This window comes from Oncorhynchus mykiss, chromosome 3 (assembly GCF_057628025.1).
Source record: "Oncorhynchus mykiss isolate SJ-2025 chromosome 3, ASM5762802v1, whole genome shotgun sequence".
Lineage (NCBI taxonomy): Eukaryota > Metazoa > Chordata > Actinopteri > Salmoniformes > Salmonidae > Oncorhynchus > Oncorhynchus mykiss.
Window position 1 is genome coordinate 77,644,728 of NC_143024.1, and position 23,123 is coordinate 77,667,850.

The following is a 23,123-nucleotide window of genomic DNA, read 5'->3' on the forward strand; positions in this document are numbered from 1 at the left end:
CTTGTTGCATGTTTTTCTGTGAGGGGGGGTGTGCTTTGGGAAATACACCCATACATTGTTTTTGTGCACTTTGATTGAACTGTTGTTGAGCCAGTTCCTTCTGATATAAAGCCAAGGGTCAGTTATGCCCCCCTTGTCTCACCCTAACCTGTCAGCACAATAACTTCTCATTAATCGCAACAAGGAACATTAAAAATACTTTGTCAAGATTTGTGTTCAGTGTAGGATTGTTGGGTCTAGTAATTCAGTTTGAGAACATGTATGAACATACTATACTTCAATATATGACTAACAGTTATTCAAGTCCATGCTGAAAAATGTGCTGAAAAATAAGTTCTATCAAACTGTGTTATGGAAAACTTCTGTGCTGGGGCCCCACAACCCTGTAAGAACGGGATAAATGGAGAGAGACGGTGACATATAAGCAGTGGCGGGATAAACAGCAGGTGTTTCACACAGAATCACTTTTTCTTACCCTCTGTCTTCCACAGAAGAGAGCTGTCTCTTCCAGGAAGCTGTGACGTGGTCTCACTGATTTAAAACCTGTCCTCTCGCCTCTCACCCTGTCCTTCTACCTGTCCTCTCGCCTTCACCTGTCCTTCTACCTGCCCTCTCCATAACCCTCGATCCATCCTTCACCACATCCCTCCTTTATCATGTATCTTTTTTTATCCATTTATTAATCAAAGCCAAATTATAGCTTTGGATGGAGTCGAAGATGGAGAGAGGAAGGGATGGATGGGATGATGAGAGAAGAGTGGCGGTAAATCCATTATCCACAGACCTCCCTCTGTGATCGAGGGATTAGTTGGCTACAATGGTGTGGTGGACACAGCGACACACACACACCTGGCCATCTTTCGCTCTGCTCTCCACAGTGGAGTGGGTTAGCGAGAGGTCAGGCAGCAGGATTTACAGTGTTACACTAACAGGGATTAAGAGACAGACACGCTCTTTTAGTTTCTGATTACAGAAAGTGTGTTCTGTTTATGGCTTTCAGTTGAACTGATTTTTGCCATACTGGAGGATGAAGAAGGCTAAGGTCCGAAGCACGTCCTTTGGAGTGCTGCCCACTCCATTCTCTATGTAGCTGTTGATGACCACTGAGTAAAGGTCTTCAGACCCAATGGACGCGCTGTTATGTGGATGCAATCAGGATTGTCAATGATCACCATGTGCCTGAGTCCATTACATCTTACGATCTTTGATGTTGGATTTATACAGACTCCACTGAATAGACCAAACATGACTTCACAATGACCCCATATACACAATGTCCATATCAGTAATTACTTAGTTATCCACGCTCAGGAGAATAGCCTTTGAACAGATCACCATCAAACCACAATTATGTAGTACACAGAGTGGATGGGACCTACAAGTGACCTTGGCCTTGATTGTAAAGCATGTAGTCAAAGACTCGCCATTGCACATTTCTGTCCATGAGCGCAGCCAAGAGTTACTCCTCTGAAATATTTGCACTGTTTCATGTTGGAGACACACACAAACACTGACTAATGTTACTTTAACGACCCATTCATCAAAGATTGTCTGCTATAGAAAGAAAGAGAGCCAGAGAGAGAGGAGAAATACCCAGTACAGAATCTACCCTTTTTGAATGGAATCTCATGGAATTGGCCTCTGGGAGCAACACAGCAAATGCCTACATAATTAATTCAATCTCCTTAAATAATTAGGCAACCGTATTGGTCAAGTCAACCAGTATTTAAAGAAATGACGTATGGCTGTGAGCTTATCTTTTAAAGCAGTACCAGGTTACTTTCAGAAGAACTTTGTCGTAGAGTAAAACAGAGAACACCTTAGCTAGTTGGTTACTGACGTTTTAGAAGACTGTCTCCTTGTCTGACAAACAGCGCTGTAGCTCTGACACTTTCCACCGCAGGGCCAAAAGGCTGACAAAGGCAGATGCAGTGGACATGCAAAACAACTGGAAAAACAGCAGATATGTCTAGCTTAAACTGATTCATTTGGATGGGTATTTTATTATTATGTTACGGGTGTGAATATGCTCTTAAGGATGTAACACACACAGTCAGTACAGGGTAAAGGACAGAAGAATATGAGGGTTGTCACAGTACCAAGAATTAAGCCTGCGTTATCTCACATCCACCATTAGGCCTGTTCTTTATTTTAGCATCACTCCATGGCTCTGGTTGATGCTGGAGAAATATGTTTGTCTGAGGCAGAGAAAGAGAAATAACATATTTCTTATTTGCCTGGAGGAGCATCAAACGTGTTGATAGGAGCTTGTTTCAAACTCCTATCCAAGAGGTAATGGGAACAGGATGTTGGAGAATGAACAGTATGGTGGGCCACGCTCATATCCAACATCACATGCCCTCGCAGAGGGATATCGATAGACACACGCACAGTCAAAAGTTTGGACACACCTACTCATTCAAGGGTTTTTCTTTATTTTTACTATTTTCTACATTGTAGAATAATAGTGAAGACATTAAAACTATCGTAATCAATCCTCTTTCACCCCAGCTGCCAAACTAACCCTGATTCAGATGACCATCCTACCCATGATAGATTACGGAGAAATAATTTATAGATCAGCAGGTAAGGGTACTCTCGAGCGGCTAGATGTTCTTTACCGTTTGGCCATCAGATTTGCCACCAATGCTCCTTATAGGACACATCACTGCACTCTATACTCCTCTGTAAACTGGTCATCTCTGTATACCTGTCACAAGTATTTATAAAACCCTCTTAGGCCTCACTCCCCCCTATCTGAGATATCTACTGCAGCCCTCATCCTCCACTTACAACACCCGTTCTGCCAGTCACATTCTGTTAAAGGTCCCCAAAGCGTACACATCACTGGGTAACTCGTCTTTTCAGTTCGCTGCAGCTAGCAACTGGAACGAGCTACAACAAACACTCAAACCTGACAGTTTTATCTCAATCTCTTCATTCAAAGACTCAGTCATGGATACTCTTACTGACAGTTGTGGCTGCTTTGCTTGATGTATTGTTGTCTCTACCTTGCCCTTTGTGCTGTTGTCTGTGCCCAATAATGTTTGTACCATGTTTTGTGTTGCTACCATGCTGTGTTGGCATGTGTTGTTGACTTAGCTCTGTCTTTATGTAGTGTTGTGTTGTCTCTCTTGTCGTTATGTGTGTTTTGTCCTATTTATTTTTTATTTTTTTAAATCCCAGCCCCCGTCCCCGCAGGAGGTCTTTTGCCTTTTGGTAGACCGTCATTGTAAATAAGAATTTGTTCTTAACTGACTTGCCGAGTTAAATAAAAATAAATAAATAATATATTTTAGATTCATCGAAGTAGGCACTCTTTGCCTTGATGACAGCTTTGCACACTCTTGGCATTCTCTCAACCAGCTTCACCTGAAATGCTTTTCCAACAGTTACCACATATGCTGAGCACTTGTTACTGCTGCTTTTCCTTCACTCTGTGGTCCAATTAATCCCAAACCATCTCAATAGGGTTGAGGTCGGGTGATTGTGGAAGCCAGGTCATCTGATGCAGCACTACATCACTCTCCTTCTTGGGTCATTGTCCTGTTGAAAAACAAACGATAGCTCCACGCAAACCAGATGGGAGAGCAGAATTCTGTGGTAGCCATGCTGGTTAAGCGTGCCTTAAATTCTAAATAAATCACCAGCCAAGCACCCCCACACCTCCTCCAGGCTTCACGGTGGGAACCACACATGCGGAGATCATCTGCTCACCTACTCTGCGTCCCACAAAGACATGGCGGTTGGAACCAAAAATCTCAAATTTGGACTCATCAGACCAAAATACAGATTTCCACCGGTCTAATGTCCATTGCTCGTGTTTCTTGGAACAAGCCAGTCTTCTTATTGTTGGTGTCCTTTTAGTAGTGGGTTATTTGCAGCAATTCGACCATGAAGGTCTGATTCTGAACAGTTGATGTTGAGATGTTTCTGTTGCATTTATTTGGGCTGCAATCTGAGGTGCAGTTAATTTGCCAATTTGTAAGGCTGGTAACTTTAATGAACATATCCTCTGCAGCAGAGGTAACTCTGGGTCTTCCTTTCCTGTGGCGGTCCTCATGAGAGCCAGTTTCATCATAGTGCTTCATGGTTTTTGCGACTGCACTTGATGAAACTTGACATTTTCCGTATTGACTGACCTTCATGTCTTAACGTAATGATGGACTGATGTTTCTCGTTGCTTATTTGAGCTGTTATTGCCATTATATGGCCGTATTTTGGAAAAATACCATCTTCTGTATATCCCCCCTACCTTGTCACAACACAACAGATTGGCTCAAACTCATTAAGAAGGAAAGAAATTCCACAAATTAACTTTTAGGTGACTACCTCATGAAGCTGGTTGAGAGAATGCCAAGAGTGTGCAAAGCTGTCATCAAGGCAAAGTGTGGCTACTTTGAAGAATCTCAAATATATTTGGATTTGTTTAACACTTTTTTGGTTACTACATGATTCCATATGTTATTTCATCATTTATTCTACAATGTAGGAAATAGTAAAAATAAAGAAAAACCCTTGAGTGAGTAGGTGTGTCAAACTTTTGACTGGTACTGTATGTAAAAGTAATTGTTAGGAATACACAGATCATATGCATTTTCTATACTCACTTACACTGAGTACACAAACTAATAGGAACACTTGCTCTTTCCATGACATAGACTTACCAGTTGAATCCAAGTGAAAGCTATGATCCCTTATTGATGTGACTTGTTAAATACACTTTAATCAGTGTAGATGAAAGGGAGGAGACAGGTTAAAGAAGGATTTTTAAGACATTTTATACATGCATGTGTGCCAAAATGTAAGTGCCTATGAACAGTTTACGGTACTGTAGTAGGTGTCAGGCGCACCTGTTTGAGTGTGTCAAGAACTGCAACTCTGCTGGGTTTTTCACTCTCAACAGTTTCCCGTGTGTATCAAGAATGGTCCACCACCCAAAGGACATCCAGCCAACTTGACACAACTGTGAGAATCATTGGAGTCAACATGGGCTAGCATCCCTGTGGAACGCTTTCAACACCTTGTGGAGTCCATGCCCCAATGAATTGAGGCTGTTCTGAGTGCAAAAGGGGGTAAAACTCACTATTAAGAAGGTGTTACTAATGTTTTGTACACTCTGTGTATATATGGAAGAGTGGGTGGGGCTAAGTGAGGAGGTCATATGGTGAAATAAGAATAGGAGTGCTTCTGAGAAATTACTCCACCGGAAACATGCAGAGGTCATGCAATCTGCTCTCTTTTTTCTCTCTTTCTCACTTGCTCTCTCTGTTTCGACCACAGTGGCATCTGTCTTCTGTGACCTCCCTCCACCCATCACCTGTTTCTCAGGACCTTGAGTAGGTCTCCTCTTATAAATGGCACTCCTTGCTTCAGGGCTGTTGTTGCTGTGGGGAAATGGGTGATGTTTGCGCAGCTTGTCCATTTCCTGAACGGGAGGGACAGTTTGCTCAAGCTGCTAGAGTTCTCAGAAGTTAGTGACACAGGACACGACAGACCTGCGGAGTCAGGAGGATGCTTTAGGGTGTTGCACAGTCACTCTGACTCAGGACTCGTTAAGATAAAAGGGGTAACACTTTTATTCTTCGCCCTTTCACACACTAGATCAGTGTTTTACGCTGCTCCATGCAGAGCAGAATTACATTGCCCCAAGGACTACTTTTGTAGCAGAGGCTGTGTTAACCTGAATCTATTCCCCCTTTTCTGAGCTTGTCCTGACTTTGAGCCCACTACGTAGACAGGCCAGGAGTGGTATTTGCATCAAGCACAACAAACACACAATCCGTCATGTCATCGCCCCCTATAAAACAGATGTGATCGGTGCTAACTGGATTTGTATCTGAGGTCTCTGGGCCATAGGTAACTAATTAGCTCTGTGGCTGATTAAAGTTGATGTTACTCACACTGTATACACCCAATTAATACTCAGACAATTTGATCAAAGATGATAAAGCAGAGAAGGGAGAGATACTGTAGCTTTTAGGATAAATTACATTGTGTGTGTACATGCTTGTGTGTATGAGAGAATGTCTATAGCAGAGGACACTCAGGTTCATTGTGGGCCTGTCCCAATGGGGTCTCTATCACCCCCTTCCTCACTCTCTAAGCATTCTGCTGCTGCTGCCTTTTCATTGTCTCTCACTGCATATTTCTATCTGCAGTATTCCAGAAATCATGCATTGTTTGGCCTGGCCATACACTGGCCTGTTTATTTTTTGTGTGTTTCTGATGGTGATTGTCCATTGGGCTGCCCAGGGACCTGGGAGGGACACATTGTGTGCCTGAATGTCCACCCTCCCCCTCCAATCCCCTGGCAACCTCTCACCTCTCTCTACGTGGCCACTGACGCACACAGGAAACGAGAGATTTAACACCTAGTCGAGGAAGCCTTTAGAGCACGACAGGCATGCTTTTATACTGACACCGCCACAGAGTAAAGCGTGCTTTAGAATTCAGAGATAATATAGTAGAGGCTATTTAAAGATATTACAGATTGAGCCAGTCCACCACAGGGCTTTCAAGACTATTTGTTCATGTTTAGATAGCACAGCAGGGATGTCACAATGCCGTCAGCATGTTGATAGGTATTCATCATATGCAAGTGGAGTCTGGTTTACACTTGAACGACTCTACTTATGGGAGATGGTTATTTGATCAATTCACTAGTCAGAGAGGAAGAATTTGATTTATACAGCATGACAGTGCCTCGGTTTACAGCGATGAGATGGAAAAAGTGGTTCAGATGTTGTGCAGGGGACACAGCTGCGTCAAAGTTACACCATGAGTAATTCCCAGCAGATAAATCATATTTTTCTGAATGGCAGCGCAGTGTGATTCAGTGTCTACGCTTGAAGTTTCCAGCGAGAGTGGAAAATGAGTGGTCTGTGTGAACAGCATTACATACAGATGGATAGTTTGAACAAACACTTTAGCCCATCCAACTCCAACCTCACAAAAAGGTAGTGTGATTGATCAGGTTCACACTTAAGGATATGAAAGCACTAGAATACCATTGCAGCTGAAACAAGAGATTTTCTGACCTGCTTTCTCTGTTGAGTGAATACCGAGGTCTAGTTAGCCCCTAAGTAGGCCCAGATGAATACCGAGGTCTAGTTAGCCCCTAAGTAGGCCCAGATGCTTTGAAGTAATCAAATACAGCATGTTGGGAAAACAAATGTTCCACCCATTTGAAAATATTGACCCCATCAACTTTTCTAAACAAAGTTGGGAATAAGGCCTAAGCCTGTATGTAGTTCGTAACCATTTCCTTATTGTGGTCAGGACAGATTTTAGTCATAAGGGCAGGGAGCATGCAGGAGTAGTGCAGCAAGTGTAAACAAAGCTAAGGTGACTGTCAGTGAAAGTAGTGGGAGGCAATAATAATTAAGCTACTTGGTCAACCTCAAGCTTTAGTCCTATAATGATAATATAAACGGATGCATTCAAATTGATTTAGTACATGTTGAGAACAACTAATCTTGGCTATTGCCTTCGTGCACACTACAAAGCCACACACACAATGTCCCCATTGATATTAACAGTGCAAATGTTAAAACCTTTGCATTGTGTGCTTTTAAAATGGTAAGAATGAACAGAACAATAGTAACACCATTACACTAGGACAACAGATGTGGGGTTCAAACTTTATTTTTATTTTTCCCCTCTTCAAACATTTGATCCAAAAAGGAAAACTAGTGAGGTAAAAGTGCTGAGAAATGAATATGATAATCAACGTCCTCACCATTGCAGTCAGTCAAAGCCGACAGAGAATGCAAGACCTCACACAGCAAGAATTTCATATTTCACTTAAACCACATCCACGTATAAACAACGCATCTGCAGCAAATTCCAAAACTCAATGCAAAAATTGTGAAGTGAGTCAAAGGCCTCAGTCTTGTTCCAAAAAAGTTAAGACTTGCTCTTTGGAAAAGGACACAAACCATAACACAATCAGGCAGGGTAAGGGACAGGTAGTGAAAGTTAGACTTTACACCCATTCAATATCAGTAGGTCTTCAGCCCTGGTTGTGTAGCGCTAATGGGCTGCTGGTTCTGGCTCAAAGCTTAATTGATAAATCACTTTGCATGGCGGTAAACATATCTGGGAATGACGGAGCGTCTCTCCATTAGAGATTGAGTCTCACCTGAATAAAGCGAGACAAGGGGACTTTCCACCTGAATGATGAAGTTAAATCAATTAAGCAATGCCATGAAAAAAAACAAAACAGAACCAAGGTTGAAGACCACCTGCTCCAAATGCCACAAGCTTTTAAAAATGGTCTCAGCACAGAGAGAAAAAGACACAGATCTTCTCTAATATACACCAGAGGGAGTCATACCAAATATAGGAATCTGGTGGCCAAGATGGGGGCACAATACAAAACAGGTTCAGAATGTTCACCCCCCCACCCCCCAAAAAGTAAAGAAACAGCCCTTCAACACATTTTACCTCCCTGAGAACCAGCTCACCTCCCACATTCAGATTCCTTCAGAGCGTAAGTTCAGGTACACGCTCCACTAGCTGGGTTGAGTAAGTCAAGGCCTCTAAAGTGCTTCCATAGAGTGGGGTGTGCAAGTCATTTGACCTCAGTTATCATGCATCCAAAGTATTGCTTTGGATAAATGAAGGGGGAAAAAATGCGTACAGCATGACAAAGAAACACTGGAATGACTAGACAGCTAAGTTACAGCTGTTTTGGGGTTGGGTTTAGGAAAAATAAACTTCACATAAAAAATAAAAAGGCTATATCCGTAATTCAATGCCATAAACGACAATTTATACCCAATGCAAATGACAAACCTTTTTACCCACCCACCCAAAAAAAGCACAAAATAAAACTGAGCCAATTCCCTCTTCTACCCCTCTCCCAACCTCCCAAAAACAAATCCTGCCAAAATTTGAAGGCACTTCAGTTGCTGGTTCAGGCTTTGGCCTACACTGAATGTGCCCCCACACTGAATGTGCCCACATGGTGGCTAAATCTAAGCTAAGGCTAACCCAGGTTAAAAGCAGTGTCTACGTTTTGGGCTGCTGAGCCAGCTCAACGTGCCCTGAGCCAGGGGTATGATCAGCTCTAGAGAAGACCATGCTGGCTGACCACCCCCCAAAAATCACCACCACCCCCCCCATGCCTGTGAACAGGGCAGAACCACATCCTACCCCTTTTCTGGATGCACACATTAGATTTGCAGAAGTTATTCCCTGGGTTTGGTTGGACAGAAACACTTAGAACAGTTGGCTTACTGGACTGGAAATTAAAATGGAGGTCAGTCAAAAGGGAGATGGTAGGGGGCAATTTCTAAATGGGGTTTCAAGTTTGAAAGGGGACTGGGATGCCCGTCATAGATCGGAGTACAACTTCTGCCATATAAATCAAAAAAGCGTGAGGTCTAAATTGAGAACGGAATTCCAGACATTTACATTTTGTTGAATGTGCTAGGCAAGCAGCCATGTTCCCCTGTCCTCCCATGACCAGAAAACGGTTCACACCTGCCCCCAGCAAACCCTTAAAGGGTGGTGGAGAGTGGAGCGGAAAGTGAGTAAGCCCTCACACATGTAAAGGGGCAGTGACACACAACCCTCTTCCTTACCCTCCCACAATAATTATAAACTGCTGTTAAAGCTATTGGGTAGCCTGCACCAGACTGGGATCCCATTTCAGCCATTGCGAAGCCCGCAAGGGGCTCCAGACCCTGCCAAGTGGGGCTCCTTTCAAGGAACGGGACAGTAGTTCCCTGCCTCTCAGATTAGATTCCAGGAAGAGAGGAAGGCCCTGTCCTGCCCTCTGAATGAGCCTACAGTATAGAACCCACCAGGTGGACCATGAACACTGACAATTTGGAAGTTTAAAATAAAATATTAACTCCACACAACATACATTAGCCCAGATCAGTGGGCAAATAAAGGCCCAACAGTCACTGTATGGGGGTGCTTGTCAATACTCATTCATGGCATCCTCCCCTAGTCTCTTTTCAAGCATTAACACAAACAGGCAAAAGGTTTGGATAGGCTTTCTACAGTTCTATTTGACCTGTTGCATGGAGGAGAGGACACAAGGAGAGGAAGCCACTTTACACCCTACATAGTATACACTCAAATCCAGTCTTGACTGAATAAAGTTCTTTAAAAAAAAAGAAAAGAAAAAAGAAAGGGCTGAACAGATTTAGGAGGCTGTCACCAACATTCACAGTGGAAAATACAATTACAAAGTCTACACGGCACAGGCACTCTGGCCGCTAGAGAACACTGCTGTGCTAGTAATATGACTTTCCCAATTTACACCTTTGATTTAAAACTAAATGAGCAGTTCCTTGGCCTCCCTTTTACCTTGGATGCCTTCTAAAGGAAATGAAGATGAAGTCATCTCACTAATAGAAAATCCCCACACTGATGAGCAAACCACTACTGCGCATCAGGAAGCTAAACACCCATGCCAGCTCAGGAATCATTTCACTTTTTTTATGCTCGTTTTTAGTCACTACACAATTAACATTCTGCACCCCCAGTCTTTTCAAATTTCTTAAATACACAACCCAAACACACAATCCCCCCCCCCCCCCCCCCCCCCCTTTCTATTAAGATGGACCAAATATACTTATCAGGGGAAGACAGACAGTAAGGCACTAAAGACAATTCATTATTGAATCAGAACTTAATTCGAAACTCAGATTAGGGAGAAAAGAAAAAAAAAGGGGAACAAAAACATTGCAATATGAAAAAAAGGCTAAATAACATGAATCCAAACACTTAAATATCACTTTGGATCAATTTATCTTGACACCTCTGCAGATAAGTAATGAGAAAGGAGAAGGGAGTCAAACAAACAAACAAAACCACTTGTCCATTTAAATAGATCCTTTATGACCAGAGGGAAATCCCAGTTATGGCCCAATTTGTGTTTATGGGGAGCCTATTTATCTCTTTTTTTTTATTTTTTTCCCCTCAAAGCAGCCGTCTTCTCTTGTGTGCGTGTGTCTTTCAGTTACATGGCAGCCATGTTGGAATGTTCTGGTTACAAGAGGCCACGTAGTAGTTGCTAAAGTTGTGGTCTCGGACGTAGGGCGCCGGCTGGTAGTAGCAAGTGACGCTAGAGGCGTCGGGAATGGCGTTCTGCTCAGCCAGCACCCTGAAGGCTGTCAGTGAGATGAGGTTGAGGGTCTGCCGCCTCTCGTGGCCCATGAGACACACCGTGCTCTCGTTGACCACACGCCGCAGGATCATGAGGTAGTCATACTTGCTCTTCTCCTCGCCCACAAAGTGACTCTGCAGGTAGGCCTCCAGCTTGCGCTGCTGCTCACCAATGTCGGGGAAGTCGATGAAGAAGCGGGAGCACATGTAGCGCTCCAGGCCCTTGAACTCCTCCTCCGAGGTGGGCCGGAAGTCCCTTACCAGCAGGTTGCAGTACTTGAGCAGGCCCCCACCCCGGATCTCCTCTGGCCGCTTGGTGGCAATCAGCTTGTTCATGAGGTGATCCAGAGACGCGCCAAAGTCCCCGTACACGCTCTCGCCCACCACGGTGGGGTGGAAGTGGCGAGACATGGGGTTCCCCGGCGAAAAGTCATAATAGGTGAGCAGTGAGTCCAACACGATCTGGAATGAGTCCACACTGAACTCAAACTGCCGGCGGATAGAGTCCACAAATTTGAGCTCCACATTGCGTCCGTTGTTGTTGGAGAGGGAGATGAGGCTCCAGCGGTCCTGCTCAGTATACACCTTGACTAGCTTCTGAACATAGGCCTCCTTCAGAGTCATGGGGGTGATCTTCTCCTTGTTCACCCCCTCAGGGAGGAAGTCCAGCAGGGTGCCTAGCACCACGTCTTTGACCAGCTGGAACCCTGACTCCTGGGGCAGGTCGACCCTGAAAATGACATCCAGGTCCTTGTAGCTCCAGCCAATGTCCTGCACCAGCACGTGGCTGGCTGTAGAGCCATTCAGACGGACATCTTTCACTTTAATCCCCCTTAGCTGCAGCCTGGTGCGCACCATCTGCACAATGTCCTTCAGCCGCACCTCCAGAGTGGGGAAGTTCCCTCGGCCATGGACAGGCACCACCTCTGTCAGGACCTCATTAAGACGGCTCACCTGGTCCCAGCTCAGCACGCTGTGGGACACACTCTCACTAGTGCTCATAGTGGACTCTGCCTTGTTAGCCATCTTCTAAGTGTATTTAAATTAACTAGGACAGAAAAGGTGAAGAAAAGGCACAATTAGTTTGAAATACAAAAAAAATTGCAGTAGTTTCTGAACCCACGGAACATGTATTTGTCTAGGATGAGATGCCAAACAGAATGCACTGGAATTCCTGCCTTTGTGAGATGACTTGGGCATGATATATCACTGATGTAGGCTAGCTATAATAGACATAATTACGGTTACGTCAAAGCATGATAGCCATTAATGACACACTTGATTACAAATAGCAGTATTGAAATGCAGAATGACCACGAGATATGTTAAAAAATAATAATTGGGCAACTCACGTTACTCCCTGAACTTCTAGAAGTCAGACAACATGCTTTCATTCGAGAACTAGCTAGCTAAGTAAGCAGAGGAAAATGAAAAAGTTGCTCCTGAGAGCAATATTTTGGATGTCGCGAACATCGTGCTCAAATTTTCAATAATAAAACAATGAAATACTTCGTTAAATGTTAAGACTAAACGTAAAAATGTACATTTAATTTCGGGGGTGGTGGGATTATTTCTAATACATCTGCGAAGTATTTACATTTGGGGAAAGAATGAATCCATGAATAACAGCAACAAATTGTGCATTACAAATTGACTGCCTAGTTAATTTTACAACACGCGCCAGTGTAGTTGAATCTGAAAACCGACAGAGATACTATACCTGGCAGACATGTAACTAACAGTAAAAGTATCTAGTAAAATCACTTCAAGCAACAGCAAACTGTTAAAAAAGAGTTACATACACAAGATAGGCAGCTACAGCCTGTAAAATGTATAAACGAAATATGTAATAAGTTAACTGCTCGCGAGTCTAAAATGTATATCTCACAAACAGGCACGTCAAACAGTTTGGTTTGCAAGGATATAACGTTAGATGACCAAGGATTTAGCTAGCAAAAGGGAGCACACAAACACTGAATTAGCTAATATGAAAAATATACATACGGTTATAAATATCTTCAAGGCATTCAAATTGCACAAGAATAAGATGTTAACTGAGCATTCATGCGGACACTTCAATTAATCCCCTCGTGTGTCAAACAAAATGTTCAGCTCTTGTAGCTACGCATTAACTAAAGAAACGCCTTCTTATAAACGGAAGATCAATTGGCTGAACAGCCCTCGACAATGTCGTACTACAATGTACCTTATCTAGTCACAGAAACATAGCTAGCTTCAGATGAATCAATACAAATTAGAATACAAAATATTTACCAATAATCGTGCTTCAAATACCACAGCATTGGCAGCCTTGGATTTTTTCAACAACTAACTAGCTAGGCTTCCTATTTGATGATATTAATACGCTGAGCGAAGCCCTTGATTGGTCAGGGAGGTTTTTGTGTTGCCAGGTTACCAGTAGCGTCTTTTACGTTCATTCGATATCTTGGTTGAACAACTTTACACTTTGATTTACCAAATTTAACAGACATTTATTGCTACATTTGCTGCACTCCACTCTCCTGAACAAAACTAAGTTCTTCCTTTTTGAACTGTTATGTTATTTAAGGAAATGGTTAGCAATTTTTGAAAACCATCAAACCTGGTTGCTTTAGTAGTCTAGCTATTTGAAAAGTAGTCTGTTTTTTTTTAAGTGGAAAATCTCCATGGAAAGGAAAAAAGCCCTGGAAATAAATTAAGCATTGATTTAGCATTGAATTAAGCATCCAGCCATTAATATCATGCAGACACTTCCTTTATCCATGTATAGATGATCAAATGCACTTTAGATATTCAGCTACAATACATGTAGTGCATGAAACATCAAGTTAATTTTAGAGTCATTTTAAGAACATTTTCTACAACAACAAAAAACAATGGATGTGCTGGCATCTGTATACTTAGCCTAGCTTTATGCATGTGTATACACTTTATTTCTTCAGCTACTTAATTTAGATTCTTGTTACACATGATGAGTTATGTAGGTTAATGCCCTTTGCAAAATGGACATGTCCCATGACTATTAAGTGACTATTAGAACGTAGTGGTAAAGGTGTGACATTAATGGGCTTTCAAAGATTGCTTGCAGCCTACTGTATAATCTACAGGTATAATGCTATAGGTCACCTATTTTTTATTTAACCTTTATTTAACTTTTATTTAACTAGGCAAGTCTGTTAAGAACAAATTCTTATTACAATGACGGCCTCCTCCGGCCAAACCCTAACCAGGACGACGCTGGGCCAATTGTGCGCTGACCGATAGGACTCCCAATCACAGCTGGTTGTAATACAGCCTGGAATCAAACCAGGGTTTGTAGTGATGCCTCTAGCACTGAGATGCAGTGCCTTAGACTGCTGCGCCACTTCGGGAGCATTGAAACACATGCAGATACTGTATCTTTCACAAATCAAACAGACTATTTCATAACTGAGATAAACTAAAAAAATCTGGACAATATACAGTGCCTTGCGAAAGTATTCGGCCCCCTTGAACTTTGCGACCTTTTGCCACATTTCAGGCTTCAAACATAAAGATATAAAACTGTATTTTTTTGTGAAGAATCAACAACAAGTGGGACACAATCATGAAGTGGAACGACATTTATTGGATATTTCAAACTTTTTTAACAAATCAAAAACTGAAAAATTGGGCCTGCAAAATTATTCAGCCCCTTTACTTTCAGTGCAGCAAACTCTCTCCAGAAGTTCAGTGAGGATCTCTGAATGATCCAATGTTGACCTAAATGACTAATGATGATAAATACAATCCACCTGTGTGTAATCAAGTGTCCGTATAAATGCACCTGCACTGTGATAGTCTCAGAGGTCCGTTAAAAGCGCAGAGAGCATCATGAAGAACAAGGAACACACCAGGCAGGTCCGAGATACTGTTGTGAAGAAGTTTAAAGCCGGATTTGGATACAAAAATATTTCCCAAGCTTTAAACATCCCAAGGAGCACTGTGCAAGCGATAATATTGAAATGGAAGGAGTATCAGACCACTGCAAATCTACCAAGACCTGGCCGTCCCTCTAAACTTTCAGCTCATACAAGGAGAAGACTGATCAGAGATGCAGCCAAGAGGCCCATGATCACTCTGGATGAACTGCAGAGATCTACAGCTGAGGTGGGAGACTCTGTCCATAGGACAGCAATCAGTCGTATATTGCACAAATCTGGCCTTTATGGAAGAGTGGCAAGAAGAAAGCCATTTCTTAAAGATATCCATAAAAAGTGTTGTTTAAAGTTTGCCACAAGCCACCTGGGAGACACACCAAACATGTGGAAGAAGGTGCTCTGGTCAGATGAAACCAAAATTGAACTTTTTTGGCAACAATGCAAAACGTTATGTTTGGCGTAAAAGCAACACCCTGAACACACCATCCCCACTGTCAAACATGGTGGTGGCAGCATCATGGTTTGGGCCTGCTTTTCTTCAGCAGGGACAGGGAAGATGGTTAAAATTGATGGGAAGATGGATGGAGCCAAATACAGGACCATTCTGGAAGAAAACCTGATGGAGTCTGCAAAAGACCTGAGACTGGGACGGAGATTTGTCTTCCAACAAGACAATGATCCAAAACATAAAGCAAAATCTACAATGGAATGGTTCAAAAATAAACATATCCAGGTGTTAGAATGGCCAAGTCAAAGTCCAGACCTGAATCCAGTCGAGAATCTGTGGAAAGAACTGAAAACTGCTGTTCACAAATGCTCTCCATCCAACCTCACTGAGCTCGAGCTGTTTTGCAAGGAGGAATGGGAAAAAATGTCAGTCTCTCGATGTGCAAAACTGATAGAGACATACCCCAAGCGACTTACAGCTGTAATCGCAGCAAAAGGTGGCGCTACAAAGTATTAACTTAAGGGGGCTGAATAATTTTGCACACCCAATTTTGCAGTTTTTCATTTGTTAAAAAAGTTTGAAATATCCAATAAATGTCGTTCCACTTCATGATTGTGTCCCACTTGTTGTTGATTCTTCACAAAAAAATACAGTTTTATATCTTCATGTTTGAAGCCTGAAATGTGGCAAAAGGTCGCAAAGTTCAAGGGGGGCGAATAGTTTCACAAGGCACTGTATGTATTTTGAACACAGCATATATTTTTTTTTTCATGGAAGAGTTGGATTTGTGAATAAAGGGCAGACTCAACTTTAAGCCACAAAGAATAGCCTGTTGTGTTTTGCAGTAAAGTGACCTCAAGCTGCAGCTAGATAAATTTGACCACGAAAAACCATCTGGGTCAGATGGTTTAGACCCTTTTTTCTTTAAGGTTGCCGCCCCTATCATAGCCAAGCCTATCTCAGATTTGTTTCAACCTGTCTCTCCTCTCTGGGGAGGTTCCCATTGCTTGGAAGGCAGCCACAGTTCGACCTTTATTTAATGGGGGAGATCAAGCTGATCCTAACTGTTTTAGGCCTATTTCTATTTTGCTCTGTATATCAAAGTATTGGAAAAACTTGTCAAAAAACAACTGACTGGCTTTCTTGATGTCTGTAGCATTCTCTCTGGGATGCAATCTAGTTTCCGCACAGGTTATGGATGTGTCACTGCATTCTTAAAGGTCCTAAATGATATCACCATTGCCCTTGGTTCTAAGCAATGTTGTGCTGTAATTTTTATTGACTTGGCCAAGCTTTTGATACAGTAGACCATTCCTTTCTTGTGGGCCGGCTAAGGAGTATTGGTGTCTCTGAGGGGTCTTTGGCCTGGTTTGCTAAATCAAATATAATCAGCTACAGCACATTTTGAGGATCTGGGGACCCATGCCAAATCTTTTCAGTACCCTGAGGGGGAAAAGGTGTTGTCGTGCCCTCTTTACGACTGCCCAGATGTGTTTAGACCATGAAAGATCGTTGATGATGTGGACACCAAGGAACTTGGAACGCCCAGTTGGTGTTAATGGGGGCCTGTTCTGCCAGCCTTTTCCTGTAGTCCACGATCAGATCCTTTGTCTTGCTCACGTCGAGGGAAGGGAAAGGTTATTGTCCTTGCACCACACTGCCAGTTCTCTGACCTCCTCCCTATAGGCTGTCTCGTCGTTGTCGGTGATCAGGCCTACCACTGTTGTGTCGTCAGCAAACTTAATGATGGTGTTGGAGTTGTGTTTGGCCACACAGTCGTGTGTGAACAGGGAGTACAGCAGGGGACAAAGTACACACCCCTGATGGGCCCTAGTGTTGAGGATCAGCGTGGCAGATGTGTTGTTGCCTACCCTTACCACCTGGGGGTGGCCTGTCAGAAAGTTCAATATCCAGTTGCAGAGGGAGGTGTTTAGTCCCAGGTTCCTCAGCTTAGTGATGAGCTTCGTGGGCACTATGGTGTTGAATGCTGAGCTGTAGTTAATGAACAGCATTCTCACATAGGTCTTCCTTTTGTCCAGGTGGGAAGGGCAGTGTGGAGTGTGATTGAGATTGCGTCATCTGTGGATCTGTTGGGGTGATATGAAAATTGTAGTGGGTCTAGGGTATCCGGGAGGATGCTGTTGATGTGAGCCTTTCAAAGCACTTCATGGCTACCCACTTGAGTGCTACGGGGCAGTAATCATTTAGGCAGGTTACCATCGCTTCCTTGGGCACAGGGACTATGGTGGTCTGCTTGAAACATGTAGGTATTACAGACCCTGACCAGGAGAGGTTGAAGACACTGAGGTGAAGACACTTGCCAGTTGGTCCCGCATGCTTTGAGTACACGTCCTGGTATTCCATCTGCCCCTGCCGCTTTGTGAATGTTGACCTGTTTAAAGATCTTGCTCACATCGGCTACTGAGAGCGTTATCACACAGTCATCCAGAACAGCTTGTGCTCTCGTGCATGCTTCAGTGTTGCTTGCCTCGACGAGAGCATAAAAGGAATTTAGCTCGTCTGGTAGGCTTGTGTCATTGGGCAGCTTGCGTCTGGCGTTCCCTTTGTAGTCCGTAATAGTTTTCAAGCCCTGCCATATCCGACGAGCGTCAGAACCGGTGTAGTAGGATTCAATCTTAATCCTGTATTGACGCTTTGCTTGTTTGTTGGTTCGTCTGAGGGAATAGCGGGATTTATTATAGGTATCCGGATTATTGTCCATCTCCTTGAAAGCGGGAGCTCTAGCCTTTAACTCAATGCGGATGTTGCCTGTAATCCATGGCTTCTGGTTGGGAGATGTACATACGGTCACTGTGGGGACGACGTCATCAATGCACTTATTGATGATGCACTTATTGATGAAGCCGATGACTGAGGTGATATACTCCTCAATGCCATTGGATGAATCCCAGAACATATTCCAGTCTGTGCTAGCAAAACAGTCCTGTAGCGTAGCATCCGCTTCATCTGACCACTTCCGCATTGAGCGAATCACTGGTACTTCCTGCTTTAGTTTTTGCTTGTAAGCAAGAATCAGGAGGATATAATTATTGTCAGATTTGCCAACTGGAGGGCGAGGGAGGGCTTTGTATGTGTCTCTGTGTGTGGAGTAAAGGTGGTCTAGAGATTTTTTTCTTCTGGTTGCACATTGAACATGCTGGTAAAAAATGTGATAAAACTGATTTAAGTTTGCCTGCATTAAAGTCCCCGGCCTCTAGGAGCGCCTCTTCCGGGTGAACATTTTCTTGTTTGCTTATGGCCTTATAGAGTTGGTTGAGTGCGGTCTTAGTGCCAGCATCAGTCTGTGGAGGTAAATAGACGGCTATGAATAATATACAGTGGGGCAAAAAAGTATTTAGTCAGCCACCAATTGTGCAAGTTCTCCCACTTAAAAAGATGAGAGAGGCCTGTAATTTTCATCATAGGTACACTTCAACTATGACAGACAAAATGAGAGAAAGAAAATCCAGAAAATCACATTGTAGGATTTTTAATGAATTTATTTGCAAATTATGGTGGAAAATAAGTATTTGGTCAATAACAAAAGTTTATCTCAATACTTTGTTATATACCCTCTGTTGGCAATGACAGAGGTCAAACATTTTCTGTAATTCTTCACAAGGTTTTCCCACACTGTTGCTGATATTTTGGCCCATTCCTCCATGCAGATCTCCTCTAGAGCAGTGATGTTTTGGGGCTGTTGCTGGGCAACACGGACTTTCAACTTCCTCCAAAGATTTTCTATGGGGTTGAGATCTGGAGACTGGCTAGGCCACTCCAGGACTTTGCAACTCCTTCATTGCCCGGGCGGTGTGTTTGGGATCATTGTCATGCTGAAAGACCCTGCCACGTTTCATCTTCAATGCCTTTGCTGATTGAAGGAGGTTTTCACTCAAAATCTCATGATACATGGCCCCATTCATTCTTTCCTTTACACGGATCAGTCGTCCTGGGCCCTTTGCAGAAAAACAGCCCCAAAGCATGATGTTTCCACCCCCAGGCTTCACATGGGGGTGGAAGTGTACCTATGTCATAGTTGAAGTGTACCTATGATGAAAATTACAGGCCTCTCTCATCTTTTTAAGTGGGAGAACTTGCACAATTGGTGGCTGACTAAATACTTTTTTGCCCCACTGTAGATGTGAACTCTCTTGGTAGATGGTGTGGTCTACAGCTTATCATATGGTACTCTACCTCAGGTGAACAATACCTCGAGACTTCTTTAATATTATACATCGCGCACCAGCTGTTATTGACAAAAAGACACACACCCCCACCCCTCGTCTTACCAGATGTACATTCTCTGTTCTGCTGGTGCATTGAATATCCATACAGCTCTACATTATCCGTGTCATCGTTCAGTCATGACTCGGTGAAACATAAGATATTACAGTTCTTAATGTCCAGTTGGTAGGATAATCATAATCGTAGGTCATCAATTTTATTTTCCAATGATTGCATGTTGCAAGTAGAATTGATGGCAGTGGGAGTTTAATTGCTCGCCTAAGGATTCTCAAAAGGCAACCTGATCTGCGTCCTCTTTTCCTCCGTATTTTCTTCACGCAAATGACGGGTATCTGGGCCTGTTCCCGGGAGAGCAGTATATCTTTCTTGTCGGACTCGTTAAAGGAAAAAGCTTATTCCAGTTTGTGGTAAGTAATCACAATTCTGATGTCCAGAAGTTATTTTTGGTGATAAGAGATGGTAGCAGCAACATTATGTACAAAATAAGTACAAAAATAAGTTAGAAACAATGAAAAAAAACTACCTCTCTCAAAGAGTGCAGTGCATAAAGTCAGAACATCTGTCTTATTCACTGCCTGTCACCAAGGGTGTACCCAAAGGCTCAATCCTAGGCCCCACGCTCTTCTCAATTTACATCAACAACATAGCTCAGGCAGTAGGAAGCTCTCTCATCCATTTAAATGCAGATGATACAGTCTTATACTCAGCTGGCCCCTCCACAGATTTTGTGTTAAACGCTCTACAACAAAGCTTTCTTTGTGTCCAACAAGCTTTCTCTTCCCTTATTCTTGTTCTGAACACCTCCAAAACGAAGGTCATGTGGTTTGGTAAGAACAATACCCCTCTCCTCACAGGTGTGATTACTACCTCTAGGGTTTAGAGCTTGAGGTAGTCACCTCATTCAAGTACTTGGGAGTATGGCTTGACGGCACACTGTCCTTCTCTCAACACATATAAAAGCTGCGAGCTAAAGTTAAATCTAGACTTAGTTTTCTCTATCGTAATTGCTCCTCTTTCACCCCAGCTGCCAAACAAATCCTGATTCAGATGACCATCCTACCCATGCTAGATTATGGAGACGTAATTTATAGATCGGCAGGCAAGAGTGCTTTCGAGAGGCTTGATGTTCTTTACCATTCGGAGATCAGATATGCCACTAATGCTCCTTATAGGACACATCACTGCACTATATACTCCTCTGTAAACTGGTCATCTCTGTATACCCGTCACAAGACCCACTGGTTGATGCTTATTGATCAAACCCTCTTAGGCCTCATTCCCCCCTATCTGAGATATCTTAGGCCTCATTCCCCCCTATCTGAGATATCTACTGCACCTGTCATCTTTCACATACAACACCTATTCTACCAGTCACATTCTGTCCCCAAAGCACACACATCCTTTGGTGGCTTGTCTTTTCAGTTCGCTGCAGCTAGCGACTGGATCGAACACTCAAACTGGACAGTTTTATCTTAATCTCTTCATTCCAAGACTCAATCATGGACACTCTTACTGACAGTTGTGGCTGCTTTGTGTGATGTATTGTTGTCTCTACCTTCTTGCCCTTTGTGCTGTTGTCTGTGCCCAATAATGTTTGTACCCTGTTTTGTGCTGCTACCATGTTGTGTTGCTACTGTCACACTCGCTATCCTCAAACTCCCTGTCATAAATCAACCAAGGCGCAGCGTGCATGTAGTTCCACATCTTTTAATAAAAGTTAAACCGAAATAACCAGCAAAGACCGTGACGCAACCGAGGTGTACACAAACACACACAGAAAATAATAATTACCCACAAAACACAGGTGGGAAAAGGTTACCTAAGTATAGTTCTCAATCAGAGACAACGATTGACAGCTGCCTCTGATTGAGAACCATACCAGGCCAAACACATAGAAACAGAAAACATAGAATGCCCACCCCAACTCACGCCCTGACCAAACCAAAATAGAGACATAAAAAAGGAACTAAGGTCAGGATGTGACAGCTACCATGTTGTTGTCATGTTGTGGTGCTACCATGCTGTGTTGTCATGTGTTGCTGCCATGCTGCTGTTGTTGTTTTAGGTCTCTCTTCATGTAGCGTTGTGTTGTCTATCTTGTCGTGATGTGTGTTTTGTCCTATATTTTTATTTAATTTATTATAAAAATGTAATTACATGTTTAAAAATCCAAGCCTTTTGGTAGGCCGTCATTGTAAATAAGAATTTGTTCTTAACTGACTTTCGTAGTTAAATAAAGGTTAAATAATTGTTTTATAAAAAATGAAAAAAAGCTATCGGCCCTTCTGGGTCAATAAAAAGACCTCTGAGAATAGCTGGAGCCTGCTTCAGGGGAGGTTCCAACTTAATAAACTCTTCTCATGATGCACTTTCCATATAACTTCTCATGTTGATATATCGTGATGTGTAACAGGGGGAAGGGAAATTCTAATCTGTCTGACACAATAGAGGAGTGACTCACGACAGAGCAGAACAAAAGAAAGCTATTACACACAATCAAAGACAGTCAGATGTGGCACAGCAGCTGAACAAGAAAATGCTTGAAAAAAAAGACAGATTTACTCGATCATTTCACTTCCCTTTTTGGAGTTAGCTCCAACCTCTGCCACCATAACCATTCTTCTCCTGGCAACCAACCTAGTAGATACTCTGATAGAAGTGTCACTAGTTTTAGTTCCAGTTTCAGTTGAACTAGCAGGGATCTATGTTCATCGACTACAGCTCAGCATTTAACACCATAGTACCCTCCAAACTCATCATTAAGCTCGAGACCCTGGGTCTCGACCCCGCCCTGTGCAACTGGGTACCTGGACTTCCTGACGGGGCGCCCCCCAGGTGGTGAGGGTAGGTAACAACATTTCCACCCCGCTGATCCTCAACACTGGGGCCCCACAAGGGTGCGTTCTCAGCCCTCTCCTGTACTCCCTGTTCACCCATGACTGCGTGGCCATGCACGCCTCCAACTCAATCATCAAGTTTGCAGACGACACTACAGTGGTAAGCTTGATTACCAACAACGACGAGACGGTCTACAGGGAGGAGATGAGGGTCCTCAGAGTGTGGTGTCAGGAAAATAACCTCACACTCAATGTCAACAAAAACAAAAGAGATGATCGTGGACTTCAGGAAACAGCAGAGGGAGCACCCCCCTATACACATCAATGGGACAGTAGTGGAGAAGGTGGAAAGTTTTAAGATCCTCGGTGTACACATCACGGACAAACTGAAATGGTCCAACCACACATACAGCGTGGTGAAGAAGGTGCAGCAGCGCCTCTTCAACCTCAGGAGGCTGAAGAAATTTGGCTTGTCACCAAAAACACTCACAAACTTTTACAGATGCACAATCGAGAGCATCCTGCTGGGCTGTATCACCGCTTGGTACGGCAATTGCGCCGCCCACA

General features: G+C 43.2%; 1 protein-coding gene across 2 annotated transcripts; it reads right to left on the minus strand.

Annotated features, from left to right (window-relative positions):
* Window positions 1-7,631: 7,631 nt before the first annotated feature.
* Window positions 7,632-13,457, minus strand: LOC110520418 (terminal nucleotidyltransferase 5C). 2 transcript variants are annotated; one of them, XM_021597728.3, is made up of 2 exons: window positions 13,402-13,457; window positions 7,632-12,175 (listed from the first exon to the last, which is right to left on the minus strand). In XM_021597728.3, the coding sequence occupies exon 2, from the start codon at window positions 12,151-12,153 to the stop codon at window positions 10,978-10,980; it is 1,176 nt and encodes a 391-aa protein (XP_021453403.2). In that variant the 5' UTR covers window positions 12,154-12,175; window positions 13,402-13,457; the 3' UTR covers window positions 7,632-10,977. The 2 variants fall into 2 exon arrangements, with proteins under 2 accessions (XP_021453403.2, XP_036830857.1); XM_036974962.2 differs by having other exon boundaries at window positions 13,132-13,457.
* Window positions 13,458-23,123: the final 9,666 nt, after the last annotated feature.

What these genes read in the sequence shown, in the direction of transcription:
- LOC110520418 (XM_021597728.3), bottom strand. Translation starts at nt 12,153, where the DNA reads ATGGCTAACAAGGCAGAGTCCACTATGAGCACTAGTGAGAGTGTGTCC.